The sequence below is a fragment of the Choloepus didactylus genome (genome assembly GCF_015220235.1).
Source record: "Choloepus didactylus isolate mChoDid1 chromosome 13 unlocalized genomic scaffold, mChoDid1.pri SUPER_13_unloc1, whole genome shotgun sequence".
NCBI classification, from domain to species: Eukaryota; Metazoa; Chordata; class Mammalia; order Pilosa; family Megalonychidae; genus Choloepus; species Choloepus didactylus.
In genome coordinates, this window is record NW_023637588.1 from 344,540 (window position 1) to 366,557 (window position 22,018).

At 35.6% G+C, this 22,018-nt stretch overlaps 1 protein-coding gene across 1 annotated transcript; it reads left to right on the forward strand.

Annotated features, from left to right (window-relative positions):
* Nucleotides 1-975: 975 nt before the first annotated feature.
* LOC119524772 (olfactory receptor 5L1-like) lies at nt 976-1,971 on the forward strand. The gene has a single exon (XM_037823428.1). The coding sequence runs from the start codon at nt 976-978 to the stop codon at nt 1,969-1,971; it is 996 nt and encodes a 331-aa protein (XP_037679356.1).
* Nucleotides 1,972-22,018: the final 20,047 nt, after the last annotated feature.

Genomic DNA, 22,018 nt, shown 5'->3' on the forward strand with positions numbered 1-22,018 from the left:
GCATCTACACATACATTGGCATCAACAGCTACATCTGCATCTATATATTATGTCTGCCATTAGGTATCCTGTTTTTAATTAGCCATCTTCAAAGCAATTTTAAATAGCATAATTTTCCATCATGGTAATGATAAGCCACAGTTTGATAAATTCTAGATTTTTGTCTTAAAGGTTTTCCTTCTTTTAATACAATAAATAATGCTACAATTAAGCACTGAACATTTTTATTATAAGTTTATCAATATAACAAATCATTTTCCTGTATTAGGCTATCATCATGTCTTCTCAAAAAATATTAGTTAGCTTTCATTGTTTTTTGGGTCAAGACTTTGAATATATGTTGCCTACCTGCTTTCTAGTTTAGTTTCTACCAGAACTTCCAACTTTCTGAATCATTATTAGCCTTGACCAACATAATTGGTAAAATAACTATTTGTTAAGGGCAAATAATTATGTCTTTCAGTGTAATTTAACTATATTTTTCATTTTGCTTCATACTAAATGCAAAGTCATTTCATCTTCATAAATCTCAAAGATAGATGTCACAATCCCCAAAAATGGAATTGTAGAAAACTTCTACTGGGATAAATTCATATTAGTGATAGACTTAAATAAAAAATTTGTATATTATAAAGTATCACAAAAGGTGTAGCCCTGATTTGGACAGAGCTTATTAAGTTGCTCAGGGAAGAGCAAGTAATTTACCTGGGGCCATTAATCTTTGAGTCTATTTCAAAATCCATCAAATAACCTAATTTGATAGATCATGTCAAGTTATAGTGGTACATAAGGGTTAAGTATCATTTAGAATGTCTTCTGATGCTCAAATTATATTTGCTTAGTGTCCTCTGCTGAGGTATTTGTCATTTTGATTTATTAGACAAATATGTTTTTCTTACAACTTTTAAAAAATTGTTTGATATCAGTGTTTTATTTATCTGAAATAACTGTAAAAAAATACTGTTTACACTTCCTATGAGGCAAAAATTTCATTCCTTTTCCCAAACATGCAATATAGTGCAACTGAAGAAAGGAAACTGCAGCACTGTGTCAGAGTTCATCCTTCTGGGGTTATCAGAGCTCCTTTGGCTGAGCATCTTCCTCTCCCTGGTGTTCCTTCTCATCTATGGAGTCACAGTGATGGGCAACCTGGGCATGATCACAGTGATCCAGGTTAGCTCTCAGCTTCACACCTCCATGCACTTTTTCCTTAGCCACCTGTCCTTTGTGGATTTCTGCTACTCCACCATCATTGTGCCTAAGATGCTGGCCAATATCTTAAACAAGGACAATACTATTTTCTTCCCGGTTTGCATGATACAATTGTATTTATTTTGTACTTATACAATCACTAAGGTCATCCTGTTGGCTGTGATGGCCTATGACTGCTTTGTGGCCATCTGTAATCCACGACTGTACTTGGTTATCATGTCCTGGAAGCTGTGTATGGGACTGGTACCTTCCTGCTATCTCTGTGGAGCAGTGTGTTCTCTGATTCACATTTGCTTAGCTCTTCAGATCCCATCCCATAGATCAAATGTGGTTAAACACTTCTGTGATTTACCCCCTCTCTTATTTCTTGCTTTCTCTGATGTGTTTATTAATGAACTGCTATGGTTTATTGTGGCCACTTCCAATGAGATCATCACCATCATGATCATCCTCCCCTCCTATTTGTTTATTCTCATCACCATCCTGAGGATGCACTCTGCAGAAGGAAGGTGCAAAGCCTTTTCCGCCTGCACCTCCCACCTCACAGCCATTGTTGTCTTCCATGGAACAATCCTTTTTATTTATTGCAGGCCCAGTTCTGACTTCAGTCTGGAAACTGATAAAGTGGTCACAGTGTTCTATACTGTAGTGATTTCCATGCTGAACCCCCTGATCTATACCCTCAGGAGCAAGGATGTGAAGGCAGCTGTCATGAAAATCATGGGATTCAAATTACTTTCTGCAGGTTTAATTTCTTAACTGGTCTCAGAGTTTCAATTGGGACCTTTAAGGAGGAGTTTTTCTTTGAGTGGAGAGGGATGAAATGCTAAGGAAAGATGATCTTTAAGAGCTATGTTCTCAGAATCCTTCTTTCTTGTACACTAAACTTGATCCTTATTTAAAAATACACAGTACTGGACAGAGCATAATTCAAATACACCTGAAATTTTACTGCTCTTCTCCAATCCCTAAGTGATTTGAATGAGTATCTGGGATGGTTTTTAAGTCCCAACCTTTGGGGTCTAGACAACAAGAATTCTCACACAGTGCAACTCAGAAGACATTTATTTACAACAAAATTAAAATATGTGGAACTTCATATATTGACTTCACTTTCATTCCATGAAATAAATATACACTTATTTCATATTATTTTCTGGAAAACTATGGGCTGATCTTCCCATGGGTTTATACATATTTGCAGGAATTACTTTTAGTCATAGTTTTGTTATCATTTTTTTGCAGTTGTTTCAGCTGCAAGTTTCATAATTATCAGTTTTGGAAAAATCTTATATCTAAAATTGAGACAGTACTCTAAGGATCATAAAATTATCATGAAGATTAAATAAATATTGCATGTTAATTTATCAGTGCTACATAAGGTAATATTGCAATTGATTATATAATTATCTGATATTGTTGTTGCTATTGTTGTTCACCTTTACTTTTTGTTCTGTATGAACTGTCATTCTTCATTACCTGAATAAATCATGTATCTGGAGTATCCAGGATCTACAGTGCCCTATATCATTAGGGCTTCGGGGACACACATTATCTCAATAGTGTGGATAACTATCTGTCTCTTGTTCTTTCTGAGATATAGGTGTAATGAGTATAAAGACTCATTATGCTGCTAACAAAAAGGCAGTCTGAGTTAGATTCAGCTTCACAAAAATCTTTCAGATATCAGATTTTGCTTCCTTCCAAATTTCACTTCACAGGTAATGCCTCAACTTTTATGAGGACAATGAACTTAAATGAGTGCTCTTGAAAGAAGGAAGATTCTGCTCCTCATTTAGTTTACTTAATTCATTTTATTTTATATATATGTAATCCAATCACAATCACCCCATTACTTACAAACTGTAGCGGACACTGTGAATTCCCAAATTCCTTGTGAATACAAACAGTTTCCATGGAGGGACAAAAACCTCTCTCATTCTCAGTGGTGCTCTGCATTTATATTGACCCTGAGTTTGGGGAAGTATCAACTGTCGTCACCAAAAGTCACAGTAATTTGTTTCTGGTGGACACTCAGTTGAGCTAGTGAGCCAGCTGTGGGGTTTTGCTGGAAGTGTTGGAAAAGAGGAGCTTCTTTCTGCTGAAGCCAATCCTCTGGACAGATTGAAGCAAAACCATTTGTAGTTCTTTTTGCAAAGAATAGGAGAGAGTATGAGAATTAAGTCATCAAAGAGGAAACAGTAGTAAGAACTGTGGAATGACACATAATTGATGGTGTACTTTTTGTACAGTTGGATGCTCTATTAACTCTTCTATGTCCAGATTTTTAAGTTATATCAGCAATAAGTTTCCAGTTTTGTTTAAGTGATTTAAAAAGGAGTTCAGCACCAAAAGATAACCAATACACTTAATTATAAATATCTTCTTTATCATGTAATAATATTCACACCCCTAGAAGTGGAATTCAAGTCCATTTTAGTCTAAAACAAAAATATCTTTTTTTGCCATATACATATTCATTATGCAACATATTCTCTCTAAATCTCATTTTCACATCTCCAACCACAAACTGCAGTTTCCTATCTCTGTGGAATTACTTAGGCATTTTTCCTCTCCCTTCTTTCATTCACTATTCTGTACTTCAAAAAAGCATTCATGCCAACTTCACATTATCTAACTATTCTGTTTTGTACTGGGGACTGTGCCTGGCCCAATATGTATGAAATAACATTTTGGTTGAATGAAGGCTTCCTGACCTGTTATGGTTTTAGGATTACTAGGAATCTATTTGAACACAGATAAAAATATATCATAGTACATATCAGAGTCTTTATTTTCCTTCACAATTTGTTCTCTTTAGACAGTTTAGGAGCCAAGATCTTTTTTCTCTCAATCTTTAGTTAGATAAATGTTTTGCTTTCTCCCAGTTTATTCCATCATCCCTTCACATACAATATTCTAGTACTTTTATAATCAATTGTTTTGAGCTGGTTAAACCAAACTAGAAAACAAATGTTATAACCTGATTTCCTATGAAAGTCAAGATATACTTCCCTTGGGCATTCTCAAGATGCATAAAAACACATTATATCATTTCATTTTGTGCTTAATCTACTCCTGAGTAGAACTGCTTAATTTATCACTCATCTTTTCCCTTTGGGATTTAGATATCAGAGTTTTGGACCTTGAGATCTGATGTGGGATCATGAAGATGATCTCAGCACTCTCAAAGCAAGTGATATAAAGGCCTTGCATTTTGCTAAGGAACCTCAGCTTTCCTATGGGAGGCAAAATTTTCTTATATGAACACAGAAGGTATGCCTCAAATGAATTCTGATAAATTTTGCAATGAACTTACTTTGTTTTTCTTTTTGTCTCTCAGTGTAAAACTGATTTTCCCACTAGTAAATGATCTGCAGCTAATAACAATGTAATAAGAAGGTAGATGAAAGAAAAGTATTAACCTGGTAAGTAATCTGATAGAATCATAGAATATTAGAGCCAGATTGGGTTTTAAAGGCTCATCTTTTTATATTTACTTATTTTATGCAGAAATAACTGATGTTCTTAAAGGAAGTATGCCTGGAATAAGACAGGTCATAAATCCTCAATGTATTTGTAACAAAAAGAAGCAAGCACATTTAGCATATTGTATTCATAGGACAATTGTCAACAATAATAGACTCTGATTAGGAATCCAAATGTGCACACAATTCCCATTAGCTATTATTTCTTATTAAAAGAAGAGCTGATCTATATAGCAATTGATGTTGTTCCAATTTTTGTATCATATTGTTTTTTCTATCATATGGTGATGCCCTGATACCAACAGTTGACAGATAAATAATGGGACTGGGGTTGGGGTGAGGGCCTAGACTTAGAGAATAGAAAAAAATATTTTAAAAAGCAGTTATGGCTTCAATAAATAGAACTTGTTGCAGAAATACATCATCTTGCTGAGTGTTTTCAGAAACTTCTCTTCCCAGCTTACAATTGCATAGAGGAACATTAATTGGCCCTTCTTTTGTTTGTTCTTAAATTTTATTTCCTTTCATTGTTCTATTCAGTTTCTCATATTTTGTTTCTGCAACATGCAAATTTCTTTTAGTCTGGAAGTTTATAACTTTCTTGAAAGATCACTACAAGTAAAACTGTATATAAATTGTCTAATTGATTTCTTCCTAACATTCAATTTTGTCATCAGAAATAAGGGTTTTGGTGGAAAACCACCTTCAACAAAGGGATGGGTGTTTCCTATGGCCTAGACCCCAAGCTTATTTGAATGTTGGTCCTAAAGATAAGCCTTTCTTTTTAATGCCTTCTTTCTCAAGAGTTGTTATTCACAGTTACCAAAGTAGAGGATGGTATAACAAAGAAACGTTTCCTTCCACTTTTTACTTTCTGGACACTGTATATAATTTTATCTATCTCTCACTTTCACATCAGTTGCCATTGCTCCACTTCTTGGCCAGTTTACAGTTGTTACTCCCATGTTTGTAGACAGGAGCAGATGGGCTACCACTCTGTGAGAGCTGATATTTTCAATGGAGAAAAGCAGAAATCCAAAGTGCTAAAGTGAGCTCAATAACACCATCTTTCTCCAATTAACTCTTTTTATAAGAGAACAAAACATAAACTCATTGATACTACGATAATAAACATTAATGTCTTGTGAAGCTCAAACTTGGCAAAACTGTTGAACAATAATAGCTAATATTTATTGTTTGGTATGTGACAGATAGTCTTCAGAATAATTCATATATATTAGCTCATTTTCTCCTCATCATAACCCTATTGCTACAATAATATACAATTTACATATCAGAAAACTGAGCAACAGGGTTATTAATAGTTTGCCCACAGGCACACAGGTAGTAAGTTGCAGAAACTGGATTTAAACCCAGGAATTCTGCCTCCAGGTTCTATGCTTTGAATCACCACATCATAAGTCTCAGTTATTGTGTTGAAGAATTAAACTTGCCTTTTATTATCCATGGCCCTAAAACAAAATTTAACTTATTTTGTAACTAATATCTCTATATCAAATGGAACACATTGAGCTGCCAGGAAATAATGACACCTATTTACTCCTTTTACATTCTGTATCTTTGTCTCCATTCCATAATCTGGGAAGCAGTGCTTATTGAAGATGTTTATTACTCCAATGATATAGAATTCCTTATTTCCCACCCTGCTTCTTTTATAGCAGATCTATGCAACCCAATGCAATCACCAGGCCATGCTTACCTAGAACTCACCTAATTTAGCTAGCCAGAAACAGAACAAAGGTAGAAAACTAAATTTTGAGTAACAAAGAATTAATATTTATTGTATTTTATTTCATCCTCTGTACCCAGATAATAAATATGCAAATGCACTGTTTAGTTACTGTAAATTTATAGGCAATTTTAGTAAGGACATTTAGATTTAAGAATCTACAATAAATTGGGGAAAGGGAATGATGGTTAAGATTTGGTAATGCTAGATCAGATTCTGTGATAATATAGACAGATGAAAATGGAAATAAATATAAATATATTTAAAACAGGAAAGTATTTAAATTCTAAACTTGTTGGACACAGAGAATCATTGAAGGGGCTAATAAGAAGGTAACAATAAAAAAATCCATTGTATAGAGGTCTTACCTAGACAGTGGTACATAGGTAGATTTTGCTGCATGTTTGGAGGTAGAATGAGTAGAGACTGGAGGGAATGAGACCAATTAACATGTTCCAATGAGGAAAAAGAAAGCTGGTGTTAAATAATAGAATGGCAGTGATAATAAGAGGAAAGTTTGGATATTGGCCATATTTACAAGATTGAGTCTATGGTCCTTAGGCTTTAGTTAGGGGAAATTTCTATTTGTACCATCAGGGTGGGTGGTAGTGAACATATTTTAAGATAGAGGTAACCAAATAGAATAATTTGTAGAAAGTGAAATATTTTTAGATTTTTAAATCTTATTCTGGTCATGCTTAAAATTACAAGTACTTATTTGACATCCAAATGGGTATTGCCACTTAGATATGTTAAGACATAGGGAATAAGTTTGAACTGGACATCTGATTTTGGAAAGGAAATGTGAACACTATCATTTTATATATTGTAGCTTAAGAAAAGATAAAATTAACCAGAGATATTTTACATGGTGATAAGAGAAGTAGGTCAATAATGTAGCATTAGGAAAGTACAACTGTCTATGAAAGAGACTAGGTAGGGACATATTGAACTATAGGAGGAAAGTCAATAGAAGTGTTTAGAAGCCAATAGAGCTGGGAATTTAAGACAAAAGAAGGTATCAAAACTATCACATGTGATAGAGAAATCAAGCGCATTACTTAAGAAATAATACCCTTAGATCTGGCAGCTATGACATAGTTTGAGATGTTGAATTAAAAGGGGTTGTGCCGGTTTGAATGTATTGTGTCCCCCAAATGCCATTATCTTTGTGATCTTGTGTGGGGCAGACCCTTGGGTGCTGGTTGGATTTGCTTGGAGTGTGCCCCACCCAGCTGTCGGTGATAATTTTGATGAGATGTTCCCATGGAGGCGTGGCCCCACCCATTCGGGGTGGGCCTTGATCGGTGGAGCTATATAAATGAGCTGACTCAAAGAGGAAAGAGAGTGCAGCTGGGAGTGATGTTTTGAAGAGGAGCAAGCTTGCTAGAGAGGAACGTCCTGGGAGAAAGCCGTTTTGAGGCCGGAGCTTTGGAGCAGATGCCAGCTGCCTTCCTAGCTAACAGAGGTTTTCCGGAGGCCATTGGCCATCCTCTGGTGAGGGTACCCAATTGCTGATGTGTTACCTTGGACGCTTTGTGGCCTTAAGACTGTAATTGTGTAGTGAAATAAACCCCCGTTTTATAAAAGCTTATCCATCTCTGGTGTTTTGCATTCTGCAGCATTAGCAGACTAGGACAGGGGTTTAATAAAGTTGGGACAAAAATCTTCTATCAATAGGCTGAAGTGGTAAACTGGAAAATGATGTAGGTGCTTCTAAGGAAACATTGCTATAAAGTAAAGGAAAATAAAAGGAAGTAGATACAGGGCAATGTTTGTAAAAAATGGAAAGACTTAATATTGTTATATGCTGAAAATCTATGAGACAAAGAGAGAAAGAGAGAACAAGAGGGAAAGAGAGAGAGAAATAGCATAAGTTCTTGAATTAAAGCAAACAGCTGGCCTTGGATTCACAGTTGGGAGAATTATCCTCAGGGAGAGGGGCACATTTTCCCCAAAGAAGGATGCAGGTGGAAGGAAGGGAGTCACAGATGGATTAACATGCTTATAGGTTGACTTGGTTGGATAAGCAAGTCAATGGTCAATTATTATTTGATAAGCAAGTCAATGTATTTGCTTCTCTATACTTTCATTGTGAGATAAAAATAACTATCTGAAAGTGAGGAAAAGATGGTGGAATGGTGCCTTAAAAAGAATAATTAGGGTTTAAAATAAGTATTAAATAAAATGTGGGAAATAGCTGACTATGAATTGTTAAAGAACAATATATATGAGAGACAAAAAGACAGTGTAAAATCATGAGGCAAATATAAAATGATGAATTTGTATCAACAATTTCACTGAATTCATTAGTTAATTAATTAAGCTGGTATACATCACACAAAGGAGAATTCGAAGACCCACACTTTTATAGATCAAGAATACACACATTAATCCTAAATATTAATGGGAGTTCTATATTTCTTTTCAAATCTTTTTATTGCTGTGGCTTCAAATATCTGCTTTATAGATACCATCACACTTGCCAGTAACACACCTTGCAGGTATTCCACTACACCTTGAAAATGTAATGGAACCTCAGAATCATTGTAGAATCATCTTATCCATTTATTTTTATAAATGTCTTTTACTCTCCCTCCTACTCTGCTTAGTTTGCTAAAGTTGATAAAGTGTCATATACCAAAAATGGACTGGTTTATACAATTGGGATTAACTTAAAGTTTTGAGGCTGTGAAAAATGTCCAAATCAAGGCATCAACAAGAGAATTCCTTCTAACTGCAGATTAGCTTCCAGTGATCCTCAACTCCTCTGTCACATGGCCAAGCACTTGGCAATGTCTGCTGATCTCTCCCTTCTCTCCCAGGGTTTGTTGCACCCAGCATCAGGCTTCAGTGGTTTCCTTTTCCAATTTTCTGAAGCTTCCATTACACAAAATATGAGAAATGGATTGGCTTTTATAAAAGGGATTTAATAGGTTACAAATTTGCAGTTCCAAGGCCATAAAAGTGTCCAAACTAAGTCATCAACATGAGGATACCATCACTTTGCTTCTATGAGATAAATTTTGGGCTTCATCTTAGCTTAGCATCTCCAAATGTCCTCCTGTCTGCATCTCCAAGTGTCTCCAAACATCAGCATGCATCTGGGTTTGTATTGGCTCTTAGCTTCTCTCTTAAATATTCCAGTGAACTAATTGAGACCCCTTCCAAAAGGGTGAGGTCCAACCTCCATGGAAATATTTTAATCAGAATTATCACCCACAGATGAGTGGGTAACATCTCCATGGAAACACTCAAACAAAAGTTCCATCCAACAAGATAGGCTTAAAATATCAGGCTCTACTGGGGTCCATAACAGTTTCAAACTAGCATCCTTCCTCTCTGAGCTTCTGTGTGTGTGCCCTTGTCTCTCAGTTTGTCTAGGGTGTTCTTCTGTGTCATCTCTCTGTCTTGTATCTCTTTTAAAGGACTCTGGTAAAATGATTAAGACCCACCCTGATTGAGGTGGGTCACATCTTAACTTAATAACCTGCTCACTAAAAGATTCTACTTCAATGTGTTCACGACACAAGAATGGATTAGTTTTGAGTACATGATCTTTTTCGGTGTACATATAGCTTAAAACCATCACAACTACATGAAAACTGATTTTATTATCTTCAATTGTCATAAGATTCACAGGACATTTCATCAGGTTATAAGAAAGGAAGTGAGGTTTTGTTCATTGAATTAATCATAAAATGCTCAATGCAACATTGATTTTTATTTTCTTCTTTCATGTTTCTTTAGACATAATAAAAGACAGTACACTAAAATACTGCAAGAAGTTGTTGTTACTGAATACAACAATGTGTCTCCTGTGTCAGTGAAATAGGTGACACTGCCAAAACTGAATGGTGAAACTCCACCATGTTTTCATTTTGGTGCCTCTAAAATGACCGTTCATCAGTTGGTGCACATTCCTAGAAAGCAGTTAGTTAATCTGAACCAGTCAATGTAAATTACATGAAATTGTGAGCTTTACAAAAGTCTCATATAACATAGGTCAAAATGAATTATAAATATTAAATAATATAATTTGTATATTGCTGAAAATATGAGATAAAATTATGTGAATACATAAGTATACCTAAAAAAGTATTATCTGCCTTAAGAAAAATAATTTAGAGGGAAAACATCTAAAGATTAACAACATTTATGAGAAAATTTCATTTTCCTCTATGAATTTTTTTGTATTCTATTTATTCTGCAATATACAATGTTTACTCCCATGATAGTACCATGCTTTTAAATATAAAAATGCTTCATTGTGAAAAATGTGCTATTCAGTCTCTGGTGGAACAGATTAAGTATATCTCTGGAAATGCATTCTCCTTTCCCCTGTCATAAATTAGAGTATCAAAAAGAATACCAAAATATCATGGTCATCATTATAGGTTTTGATGGAGAAGGCATTGTGTGTCACAAACCCAATAGTTATGTGTTAGTTTCAGAACATTTTTATCATTGGAATCATGCCAAATAGTCTACCTTGGAAACTAGTCCCAGAGGTGACCAAATGTTGCATTATCAGGAATATTCAATGCTGTGGCATTATCAGGGTGAAAGGCATGGGATACACTGCTCTGTTATGTTCACAGAAGCTCTTTGATATAAATGTGAGACATAATTTGCAGGTGAACTTTATATTTGACCAAGATCTGAACAAGATTTTTAGGTTGAGATATTTCTATCTTTAAGACCCAAAGTTTTGAAAATTCATGATTAAACGTCTGCATGCAGTAACATCACTGTGTCCACTTGCAAACCATTTGAAAGCTCTAACATTCAGTGATATGACAAGATGCTTCAATAATTAGTATTTACTTAAATTTCAGTATAATTAAGCAATCATTTCCTTTCTACTGATTTCCTTAATTTTTATGTTCCTACAAAAGAAATATATTCTTGAGTTAAATTCTTCATTCAGTTGTTTTAAAAATTTTAATAAAGGAAAGTTGTAAACCTAAGAATTGGTAATGTGACCAAATTTTTTGACATCTCATAAATTTTAGTCAGGTAGGTTACTACAATTACCCTTAAAAATTTCATCTGCATAATCTGTAATTTCAAAGCTTTCTCTGCTATTCAGTGTACATATAAGAAGTGATGTTTTTCTCATTTTTCAAATATTTATTTCTATTTAAAATTAAGCAGTTAGTTTATAAATCACATTCATCTCTTTTGTATTCTTTTGATTCATATTAATATTTTTTCTTTGTAGAATTTAATTTGATTATTTTTCAAAGAACTTTTGAATAATTGAAATAAAGTTCAACCTGTTTTAGAAGTAAACTATTTACAACTTTTCATGAATTAATCATTGTTCATTATATTATTCATATAATTAAACAGCACATTACTTTTTCTTTAATATTCTGAATGATATTAATATTTTAGCTTATCATATATAATATCCATGTAAATTAGCATATTATGTCTTATTTTTGCTCTGAACTCTGTTGTCTGGGATCTGAATTTATTGTAATCCCTCCTTGTTATATTTCCAATTATAGATGACTTATTAAGCATTTATTTTTAATAATGTTACTTTTTTGACTAATCTCTCATTTTATACATGCAGTGAGTTTATTCTGATATTATAGGCTCTTTTCTTTTTCTGGTCTTTATGCTAGCCTTGCTTTCATTTATGTATAGTTAGATGATTTTGAAAATGCATTCTGTTGGTTTGTGTAGGTAATGATGGTCCACATATCCTCCACTTTTTCAGACAATATTAAGTTTAAGGCATGCTTCAGTTTTAGTTAAATTATGACCAGCCTACCCTCTTATAAGATATTCTAGGAAACATTAAAGATGTTATTAAATAAATATAACATTTGGGAAATGTGAAAGCAGTATATTATTTGCATTGTGCCTCTATTTCCTCTGTTTGTAACAGTGCATATCTTATATATTTTATGTAAGAGATGGCCTGAATATATTTAAATCAAAATCCTTTTGTTCATGGTGGTATGGAAAAATTCTATGTATTATAAAAGTTGAACTACTTAAGTAATGATAAAGAAAATAAGAATGGAATAGAAAATAAGATATGAACAAAAGCTTGTTTGCAAATGATCCATGTTATACAATTATAAAAAATATATTATATTTACTTAGTCACTACTGGATATCAGACAATATTTAAAGGGATTTAGACCCATAATTAACGTAATTTGTCTCCAAAGATAACTCTCAGGTAGGCACTTGCAATATCTACAATATAATCTCAGGTAAAGGAAAGCCACCCTCCTTTTTTTTTCAGGAAAAAGTAATTTTTCTTCAGTCAATTATTTTTAAAACAATTAAAAATTTTAAAATCCAATTTTGAGATCTAGAACACACTATTTCAAATTTAAATATTAACTCACATGTTCTAGACTGAGATTGAGGGTTATACTTTCCAAACTGTCATGCATGCTGTTTTGACACTTGGACCATAATGATCCAGGTTATCCAATGTTGCTTAAATTCTCAGTAGCCAATAAAGATAATGTTGGGAGGCTTTCTCAGACCTCTTTGTGAGAAACAGTGCACAAACACATGGAATTTTGGAACAAAGCTAATTCGCTGCAGGTAACTACTGTTATTTTTCAGAGAAACAGCTTTGTGCCTACTACTGGGCCTTACTAGAGACTGAATGCTTAACTGTGGGCCATGCCAATACCATGAGACCTGATCTTTCCATCATCAAATGGGTGTTGCCATTAATTTGGGTATTCACTGTAGCACTTCCTCATCAAATGAGAAGAGTTTATGTGAGATCAGGATCTAGAAGGCACTGAAGGGACAAGTAAATTGTGTGAAGTGGGTCAATTGCTCATGGCCCCACTCCTGCCATATTATCTTATCTCTGCCTGCCCACAGCTAAGTATTTGGGGAGTTCCTTACAAAAAAAGAAAACAAGCCTTTGTTAGAGGATTTTGCATGATATACAAACTCGACCCAGAAATGGACAACTGTAGCACTACAGCCCTGTTCTGGGACATCCCTGAGGGACTATGGTTAAGGGAAATCCTCCCAGTAGGCAGAAACCTTGGCAACATACATGGTAGTTCATTTTTCTTGGGAGGAGAAAAGGTCAGAGGTGAAATTATACACAGATACTTGGGCTGTTCCAATGGTTTGACTGAATGGTCAGGGTTTGGAAGGATTATGGTTGGAAAATTGGTGAATAAATGATACGGGGAGAGATATGTGGATAGGGTTTCCTGAATTAGTAAAATCCTGAAAATATTTGTTTCCTATGTGAATGTTCAGCAGTTGGTGTCTTTAGCACAGGAGGATTTTATAATCAAGTGGATAGGATTACCGGTACTCTATATCAGTCTGCATAATTTCCAAAGCACTCCTGTCATTGCCTAGTGGGCTCATGAACAAGATGTCCAGAATGGTAGGGATGGAGGGTATACATGGGCTAAACATCATGGACTACCACTTTCCAAGGCTGACTTGGTTACAGCTACTACTGAATGTCCAATCTATCAGTAACAGAGAACAACACCCAGTCCCTGATATGTCCATTCCATTAGGTGATCACTCGGCTGCCCAGTAGCAGGTTAATTACATTGGACCACTTTCTTCACAGAAGGGGAAACATTTTGTACTTACTAGAAAAGCTACTTACTTTGGATACTGATTTGTAATTTTACACACATTGTTTCTGCCAAAACTATGCCCTATGTTTTCATAGAATGTCTTATCATCATGATATTCCACAAACATTGCTTTTCTCAAGGAAATCACTTCTCACCACATGAGAAGTGTGACCAGTGGACCCATACACATGGGATTCATTGATTTTACCATGTTCTCTATCTTCTTGAATCAGCTATATTGATATGACCATAGGATCACATGTTGAAGACTCAATCACAATGTCAGCAGGGTGGCAATGTCTTTCAGGGTTGGAGAAATGTTCTTCTGGGGACTGTATATGCTCTGATTCAATGTTCACTGTATGATGTTGTTTCTCCCATAGCCAGGATTCACAAGTCCAGGAATCACAGGGTGGAAAGGTGAGTGGCAACTATCATTTTTGCCCTTGTGATCCACTGGCAAAATTTTTGTTTCATGTACCTGCCAGGTTATGTTCTCCTGGCTTAGATATTCCCAAAGAACTGGCTGGGGAGATTGATCCTGTTTACAAAGGAGAACTCAATGTGCTAATGGATGTAAGGAAGAGTATGTCTGGAATATAGGAGATATTTAGTGCATCTGTTAGTACTGCCTTGCCCTGTGATTAAAGTCAATGGAATATTCCATTAGCCCTAGCCAGACAGGACTGCTAATAGTCTAGATCCTTCAGGAATGAAGCTTTGGGTCTCCCCACTCAGCAAAGGACCATGATCATGAGGAACTTGCTTAGAGTAAAGGATATATTGAATGGGTTGTGGATGAAGGTATAAATATATAATGTCATGTCATAAATATTAGGCATGTCTATGTGACAAGTTGTAGAAAAAAAATGACTGTAATTTAGTATTTTCTTTTGAATATATATTTATTATAAAACTAGGAAGAAACTTTTGTTGTTTTCTTCTCTCTATTACCTCCTTATCATGAAACAGAAGCGGTATTAATTTTATGTCATAGTACGTAATACAGAATACAGACTTGGCAAGTCCCACAAACACATATCAGCTAATTTCTATAACACATCATGTCAGTTCTGTAAGAACACTCTTAGATTGCTAGGACTTCTATTAGAAATACCACACAATGGGTTGGCTAAACAACAGGAATATATTGGCTCATGGTATATAGGCTAGATATCTAAATTCAAGATATTAACAAGGCTTCCTTTCTTCCCAAACTCTGTAGCATTCTGATGCTGATTTGCTGCCATCCTAGGCATGAATCTCTGCTTCCTTTCACACAGGGAACTCTCTCTTTCTTTCCTTGGGTCTGCTCTAAATGTTCCCATTTATTTCAAGCCTCTTCCTGTGTGGCCCTATCCAGTCTCTTGTCTCTGGTGTCTTCTCTTCATAAAGTCAGCAGAAATATCAATTAAGACCCAAATTCATTCATTTATGACATACCTTAAATGAAAATAGTGTATTCAAGAGGTCCTATTTACAAAAGGATTTATGCCCTCAAGAATAAGAATTAGGATTAAAAATGTTTCTAAATTGGAATATATAATTCAATGTATCAGAGTCTGCCCTGGGGAATACTGAAAAACATGTTCTTCCCATATGAAAAGTACATACATGCTTTCCAATATCCTTAAATTATTCAGTAAGAACTCTAGTCTGAAATCTCATCAAAATCAGTTGGGATGATATTCGGGCAAGATGGAGGCATAGAGAGTAGTGGAAGCTAAGTAGTCCCCCTGGAACAACTACAAAAAACCAGAAACAACTAGTAAATAATCCAGAATAACTGCGGGGGGACAAACGAGACCATCCACTCATCATACACCAAACTGAATTGGGAGGAATGCCCGAGAACACAGCATAAAGTCTGTAAGTAAAACCTGCGGAACCAAGTCATGAAACCCCCTCCCCCATAGCCTGAGCTGCAAAGCCTCATGGTGCCAGAGAGAAGCTCTCTCCCAGCAAGTGAATACAGCTCAGCTGAGCTCCAACTGGGGTTTTGAGTAGTGAGTGTGAACTGCTCGCCACAGGTACGCATCCCCAAAAAGCAGACAGAGGCTTTGGGTGACAACTGACCTGGGAGAGCCAGGGAGTCACCTTGGACTGGGTCTGAAGGGGACTATCTGTTTCTTTTTTGGCTCAGTGGAGAAAGCCCCAGTCATTTTCAGTTTCCAGGGCTGTGACTCTGGGAAGGGTGGAGACAGCACAAGCAGAGAGCAAGACCATTGAAATGCTAATGACCTCCACCTCAGGGGTCTGTCTTCTCTAGGAGGAAAGGGGTGGGGCCCTTTTCATTCAGAACCAGACTCCAGAGCCTGGGGGAACACAGCCACACCTCCTCACATCAGTCAAGTATTATAGGCTAACAGGCCTCACCCCGCTGGGCAGAAAAGCATAATGACCTGAGGCATCAAAAGGTGGAGCAATTTTCTAAGACACACCCACAGGGAAACCGGATATTGAATATTTCTTCCCTCTGGGACCTGAGCTTGTTCTGGTCTGGGAAAACCTGATTTGGATAACAAAGGAAACCATGCCTAGGCAACAGAAAATTACAACCTACACTAAGAAAAACAGTTATGGCCCAGTCAAAGGAACAAACATACACTTCAACTCAGATACAGGAATTTAAACAACTAATGCTAAATCAATTCAAAAAGTTTAGAGAAGATATTGCAAAAGAGATAGAGGCTGTAAAGGAAGCACTGGACATGGATATGGCAGAAATCAAAAGTTCAAAAAAACAACTAGTAGAATCTATGGAAATGAAAGGCACAACACAAGAGATGAAAGACACAATGGAAACATATAACAGCAGATCCCAAGAGGCAGAAGAAAACACTCAGGAACTGGAGAACAAAACACCTGAAAGCCTACATGCAAAGGAGCAGATGGAGAAAAGAATGAAAAAATATGAGCAACAACTCCGGGAACTCAAGGATGAAACAAAGTACAATAATGTACGTATCATTGGTGTCCTAGAAGGAGAAGAGAAGGGAAAGGGGGAAGAAGCAATAATAGAGGAAATAATTAATGAAAGTTTCCCATCTCTTATGAAAGACATAAAATTACAGATCTAAGAAGTGCAGCGTACTCCAAACCGAAGAGATATGAAGAGGCCTACGCCAAGACACTTAATAATCAGATTATCAAATGTCAAAGACAAAGAGAGAATCCTGAAAGCAGCAAGAGAAAAGCAATCCATTACATACAAAGGAAGCTTAATAAGACTATGTGTGGATCTCTCAGCAGAAACCATGGAGGCAAGAAGGAAGTGGTGTGACATATTTAAGATACTGAAAGAGAAAAACCACCAACCAAGAATCCTGTATCCAGCAAAGCTGTCCTTCAAATATGAGGGAGAGCTCAAAATACTTTCTGACAAACAGACAATGAGAGACTTTGTGAACAAGACACCCACCATACAGGAAATAATAAAGGGAGAACTACAGGGTGATAGAAGACTGGAATGTGTGGTTTGGAACACAATTTTGGGAGATGGTAGCACAACAATATAAGTACACTGAACAAAGGTAACTATGAATACAGTTGAGAGAGGAAGGTGGGGAGCATGTGAGACATGACAAGAAAGGAGGAAAGATAATGACTGGGACTGTGTAACTTGGTGAAATCTAGAGTATTCAACAATTGTGATAAAATGTACAAATATGTTCTTTTACAAGGGAGAACAAGCAAATGTCAACCTTGCAAGGTGTTAAAAATGGGGAGGCATTGGGGGAGGGATGCAATCAGCATAAACTAGAGACTGTAACTAATCAAATCATTGTATTATGCTTCCTTTAATGTAACAAAGGTGATATACCAAGGTGAATGCAGATAAGAGGGGTGTATAGGGGAGGCATGTTAGACACTTGACATTGGTGGTATTGTATGATTCTTTATTCTACTTTGATTTAAGGTTATTTTTCCTTTTGCTGCTTCCTAGCTGTCATTTTTTTTTCCTCTTTCTTTTGCCTCTCTACCTTCTTTGACTCTCCCTCCTGCCTGTGGAAGAAATGTAGATGCTCTTATATAGATAGTGGTGAAGGTGGTGAATACATAAATGTATGACCATGCAGAAAACCATCGATTATTTACTTGGGATGGAATGTATGGTGAGTGAACAAAACCATATTAAAATAATGGGTTGATGACAAAACCTCGAGGACAATATACTGAGTGAAATAAGCCAGACACATTAGGACAATTATTGCAAGGTCTCACTTATAAGTGATGTAAGGTACCAAGATATAGGACAAGGCTTAAGAATGGGGAGTGGTTGCTTAGTATGAGCAGAATGTTCAATTAGGATGAAATTAAATGTTTGGAAATGAACAGGGTTGTTGGTAGCAAGATGTAAGAATAAGTAACAGCGCTGAATGGTGTGTGAATGAGGTGGAAAGGGGAAGCTCAGAGTCATATATGTCACCAGAAGGAAAGTTGGAGATCAAAAGATGGGAATGTATAAAACTAAATCCTATGGTGGGCAATGTCCATGATCAACTGTGCAAATACTAGAAATCACTTCCATGAACCAGAACAAATGTATGACAATACCATTAGAAGTTAATAATAGAGGGGCATATAGGGAAGAACTATATACCTTTTACAAACTATATACTACAGTTAGTAGTATTTCAACATTTTTTCATAAACAGTAACAAATGTACTATATCAATACTATGAGTCAACAATTGAGGGGAGTTGGTTAGGGATAGGGGAGGATTAGAGACTCCTTTTCTTTTTTTTCTTTTTTCATCTTTCACTTTATTTCTTGTCTGAAGTAATGAAAAGTTTCTAAAAATTGAACAAATTTAAGTGTGATGGATGCACAGCTGTATGAGAGTACCCAGGGGCAAGTGATTGTACACTTTGGATCTTTCAATAATTGTATGGTATCTGAACAATCTCAATGAAAATGAAAAAAAAAAAATCAGTTGCGGTCCATCCTGCAACAAAATTCATCTCTACTCTGTGGATCCATGAAATCTAGTAAACAAGTTAACTAATAGCAAAATACAATAGTGAGACAGGTTTAGGGAAGATAGTCTCACTCCAGAAGACAGAAATTAGAGGGAAAAAGGGATTAATTTTCCCAAGCAAGTTTGGAATACAACAGGGCAAATTCTATTATATTTCAAGGGGTGAGAGTTGTGTGTATATCAATACTTTTTCCTCTGGGCCTTCTGGTGTGGCAGCCCCATCCTTTCCATGCACCTGGAGAGTTGTCCTGCTATTTGAAAACAATAATTTGTGGCCCCACCCTCTCTGATGATTAGAATGTGGACAGACTCACTGTGAAGCCTCAGGAATAGAATCCACCCACCTGCATTTGGGTGGCAGCTAAATTTTTCCTGAAAACCTGGGCCATATTCTACTACCATATCTATGCCCTGGGTCAGAAATCCTGCTCTACCCAAAAGAATTGGTAAAAACTTTTCTCCCTTGACCTGAGATTTCCTCAGTGGAGACCTCTGATTCCATGGTTCTGCCCTTTAGGTCACCTTTTCTTCATTTTGTTCTGTCTCTGTCCCTGTCTACCCAGAATGGCAGTGCATCTGCTCATACAAAATTCTCAAATTTTTCCTGAAAATCAAGGGGATCCAAGTCATCAGACAGAAGGATTTTTCATAGATTGTTCACAGGTTTTCAATCCTGAGTAAAAGGAAGCATAAGGGAGTCTTATGAAGTGATGGTATTTTTCTGCTTCCTTTTCCTGTTCCTGTTTACAGGGTAATTTGCAGTTCATGAAAATTCATATACACTTATGACACATATTTTTCTATGTACATGAAATATTCAATAAAACTTGAAGTAAAGTCTCATTTTGTAATATCTTTTAAAATGAATTCTATATATCTGTTACTTAAATGTTTGAATCAGTCCTATCATCTTAAAGAATCTCTTATCATAATGGAAAAAAAAAATTCCATGTGTTCATTTCATAATTATACTAGTTAAGTTTTTAATATTTTAAGTTACAGCTTTGCATTTTCTTTCTGTCAGCTTCTCTCAAATTATTAAATATCTACTTCATTTCAAATTATTTTTCTTAGTATTTGTCCTTTTCATTTTTTCTTCCCTAAGTATTTTTTCTATGGTGAATACTCTCTAATTTTATTAAATTATTGTAGATTTCTGTTTGTTTCATTTCTAGCTTATTTCTGATTTATGTGACTACTTTTCCTGTCTTTCTGATGCCTATCCATCAAATTTTGGTTATATAGGATTTTCTTGATGTTTTGTCCTTATTTATAAAATTTTCTTTTACATTATAATAAGCTTTTAAATTATTCAGAACTTCTTATGCTCTGATATCATTAAATGTTGGGATAGTACTTGGTTCCATTTATCCTTTTACATTTTAATTATCATTATATGGTATTTATTTATTTGCAATTATTTTATTCTCCCATGTTTATAAGTGATAGGTATTCTGAGTAACTGAAGAAAATACAAATAGGTTAAGAATGGATCATGGTACCTTTTCCAGTTTCATTCTCAAATGAATCACTTTACTTAATATGATGGCTATATTTTGGTAGATATATGATGGTATATTTTTGAGATAAGCTCATTCAAAGTAAGATAGTTCAATTCAAAGTAAAAACAAGGGGAGTAGGGTCTAAAATTGGTCAAGAAAATTTATCAATATAATGCAAGAAACACCCAACTATTTAGTGGCTTATATAATCTCTGCTGGTTGGGCCTTTGTGGCTTGTATTCAGCAGTCCACATTTGTTAATTAAAACCCCAGTTGGAGCTCAGTTGAGCTATATTTGCTTGCTAGGAGAGTGCTGCTCTGTACCACAGTAGATTTTGTGACTAAGCCTGCCATAGGGATAGGGCACTCCTGGCACGATTCTGCAGTTTTTACTTACATATTTTATGCTGTGATCTCAGGAATTCCTCCCAATCCAGGTTGGTGTATGATGTGTGGACAGCCATGGCTGACCCCCAGCAGTTATTCTAAATTATCTACTAGTTGTTCCTGGTTGTTCATTAGTTCCTCCAGGGAACTAAATAAAGCCCACTACTTTCTATGCCACCATCTTGCCATCCCCTTCAACAGGCTTTATTTTTGAATTGAACAACTAGTTGATATTGCACCTCACATTTGGCTTTCTTTTCCTTTAGGCAAATAGCAGTTCTTCCAGAGATTCAGACAATGCAATAACCATCAAATGAACAAGAGAGTACAGGTATGTGGGTGGATAACAACTTAGAGTTAGAGAATTTCAGAGCTAAGAGAACCATAAAAATCCTATGCTTTCCCTCCTGATACCCTATGTTCAAATAAATCTAAGCTCCAAAGAATTCAGTGATTTGCCAGAGTTTCAGACTGAAACTCAGAGCACCTATCTCCTGGTCTAGGGCTTCCCCACTCAAGGGTCTGTAATCATTTGTCACCTAAAGGACACAAGACTAAAACCTGTAAATACTCTTCTGCTCTGATTGCTTCTTTTTTTAAATACAGTTTTATTAAGATATATTCACATACTCTACAATTATCCACAGTGTACAATCAATTGGTCATAGTACAAACATATAGTTGTGTATTCATCACCAGATCAAGTTTTGAACATTTTCCTTACTCCAAAATAAATAAACAAATAAATAAATAAAAATAAAAATAAGAGTAAGAGTAAAAAGAACATCTAAAACATTCCATTCCCCCATTCCACCCTATTTTTCATTTAATTTTTCCCCATTTTTCTACTCCTCTGTCCATATACTGGATAAAGGGAGTGTGAGCCACAAGGTTTTCACAACCACACAGTCACACCATGTAAACTAGATGGTTATATAATCACCTTTAAGAATCAAGGCTTCTGGGTTGCAGTTCAACAGCTTTAGGTATTTCCTTCTAGCCATTCCAACACACTAAAAGCTAAAAAGGAATATCTGTATAGCATATAAGTATACCCTCCACATTGACCTCTTGACTGCATTTGAAATCTCTCAGC

What these genes read in the sequence shown, in the direction of transcription:
- LOC119524772 (XM_037823428.1), top strand. Translation starts at nt 976, where the DNA reads ATGAGGCAAAAATTTCATTCCTTTTCCCAAACATGCAATATAGTGCAA.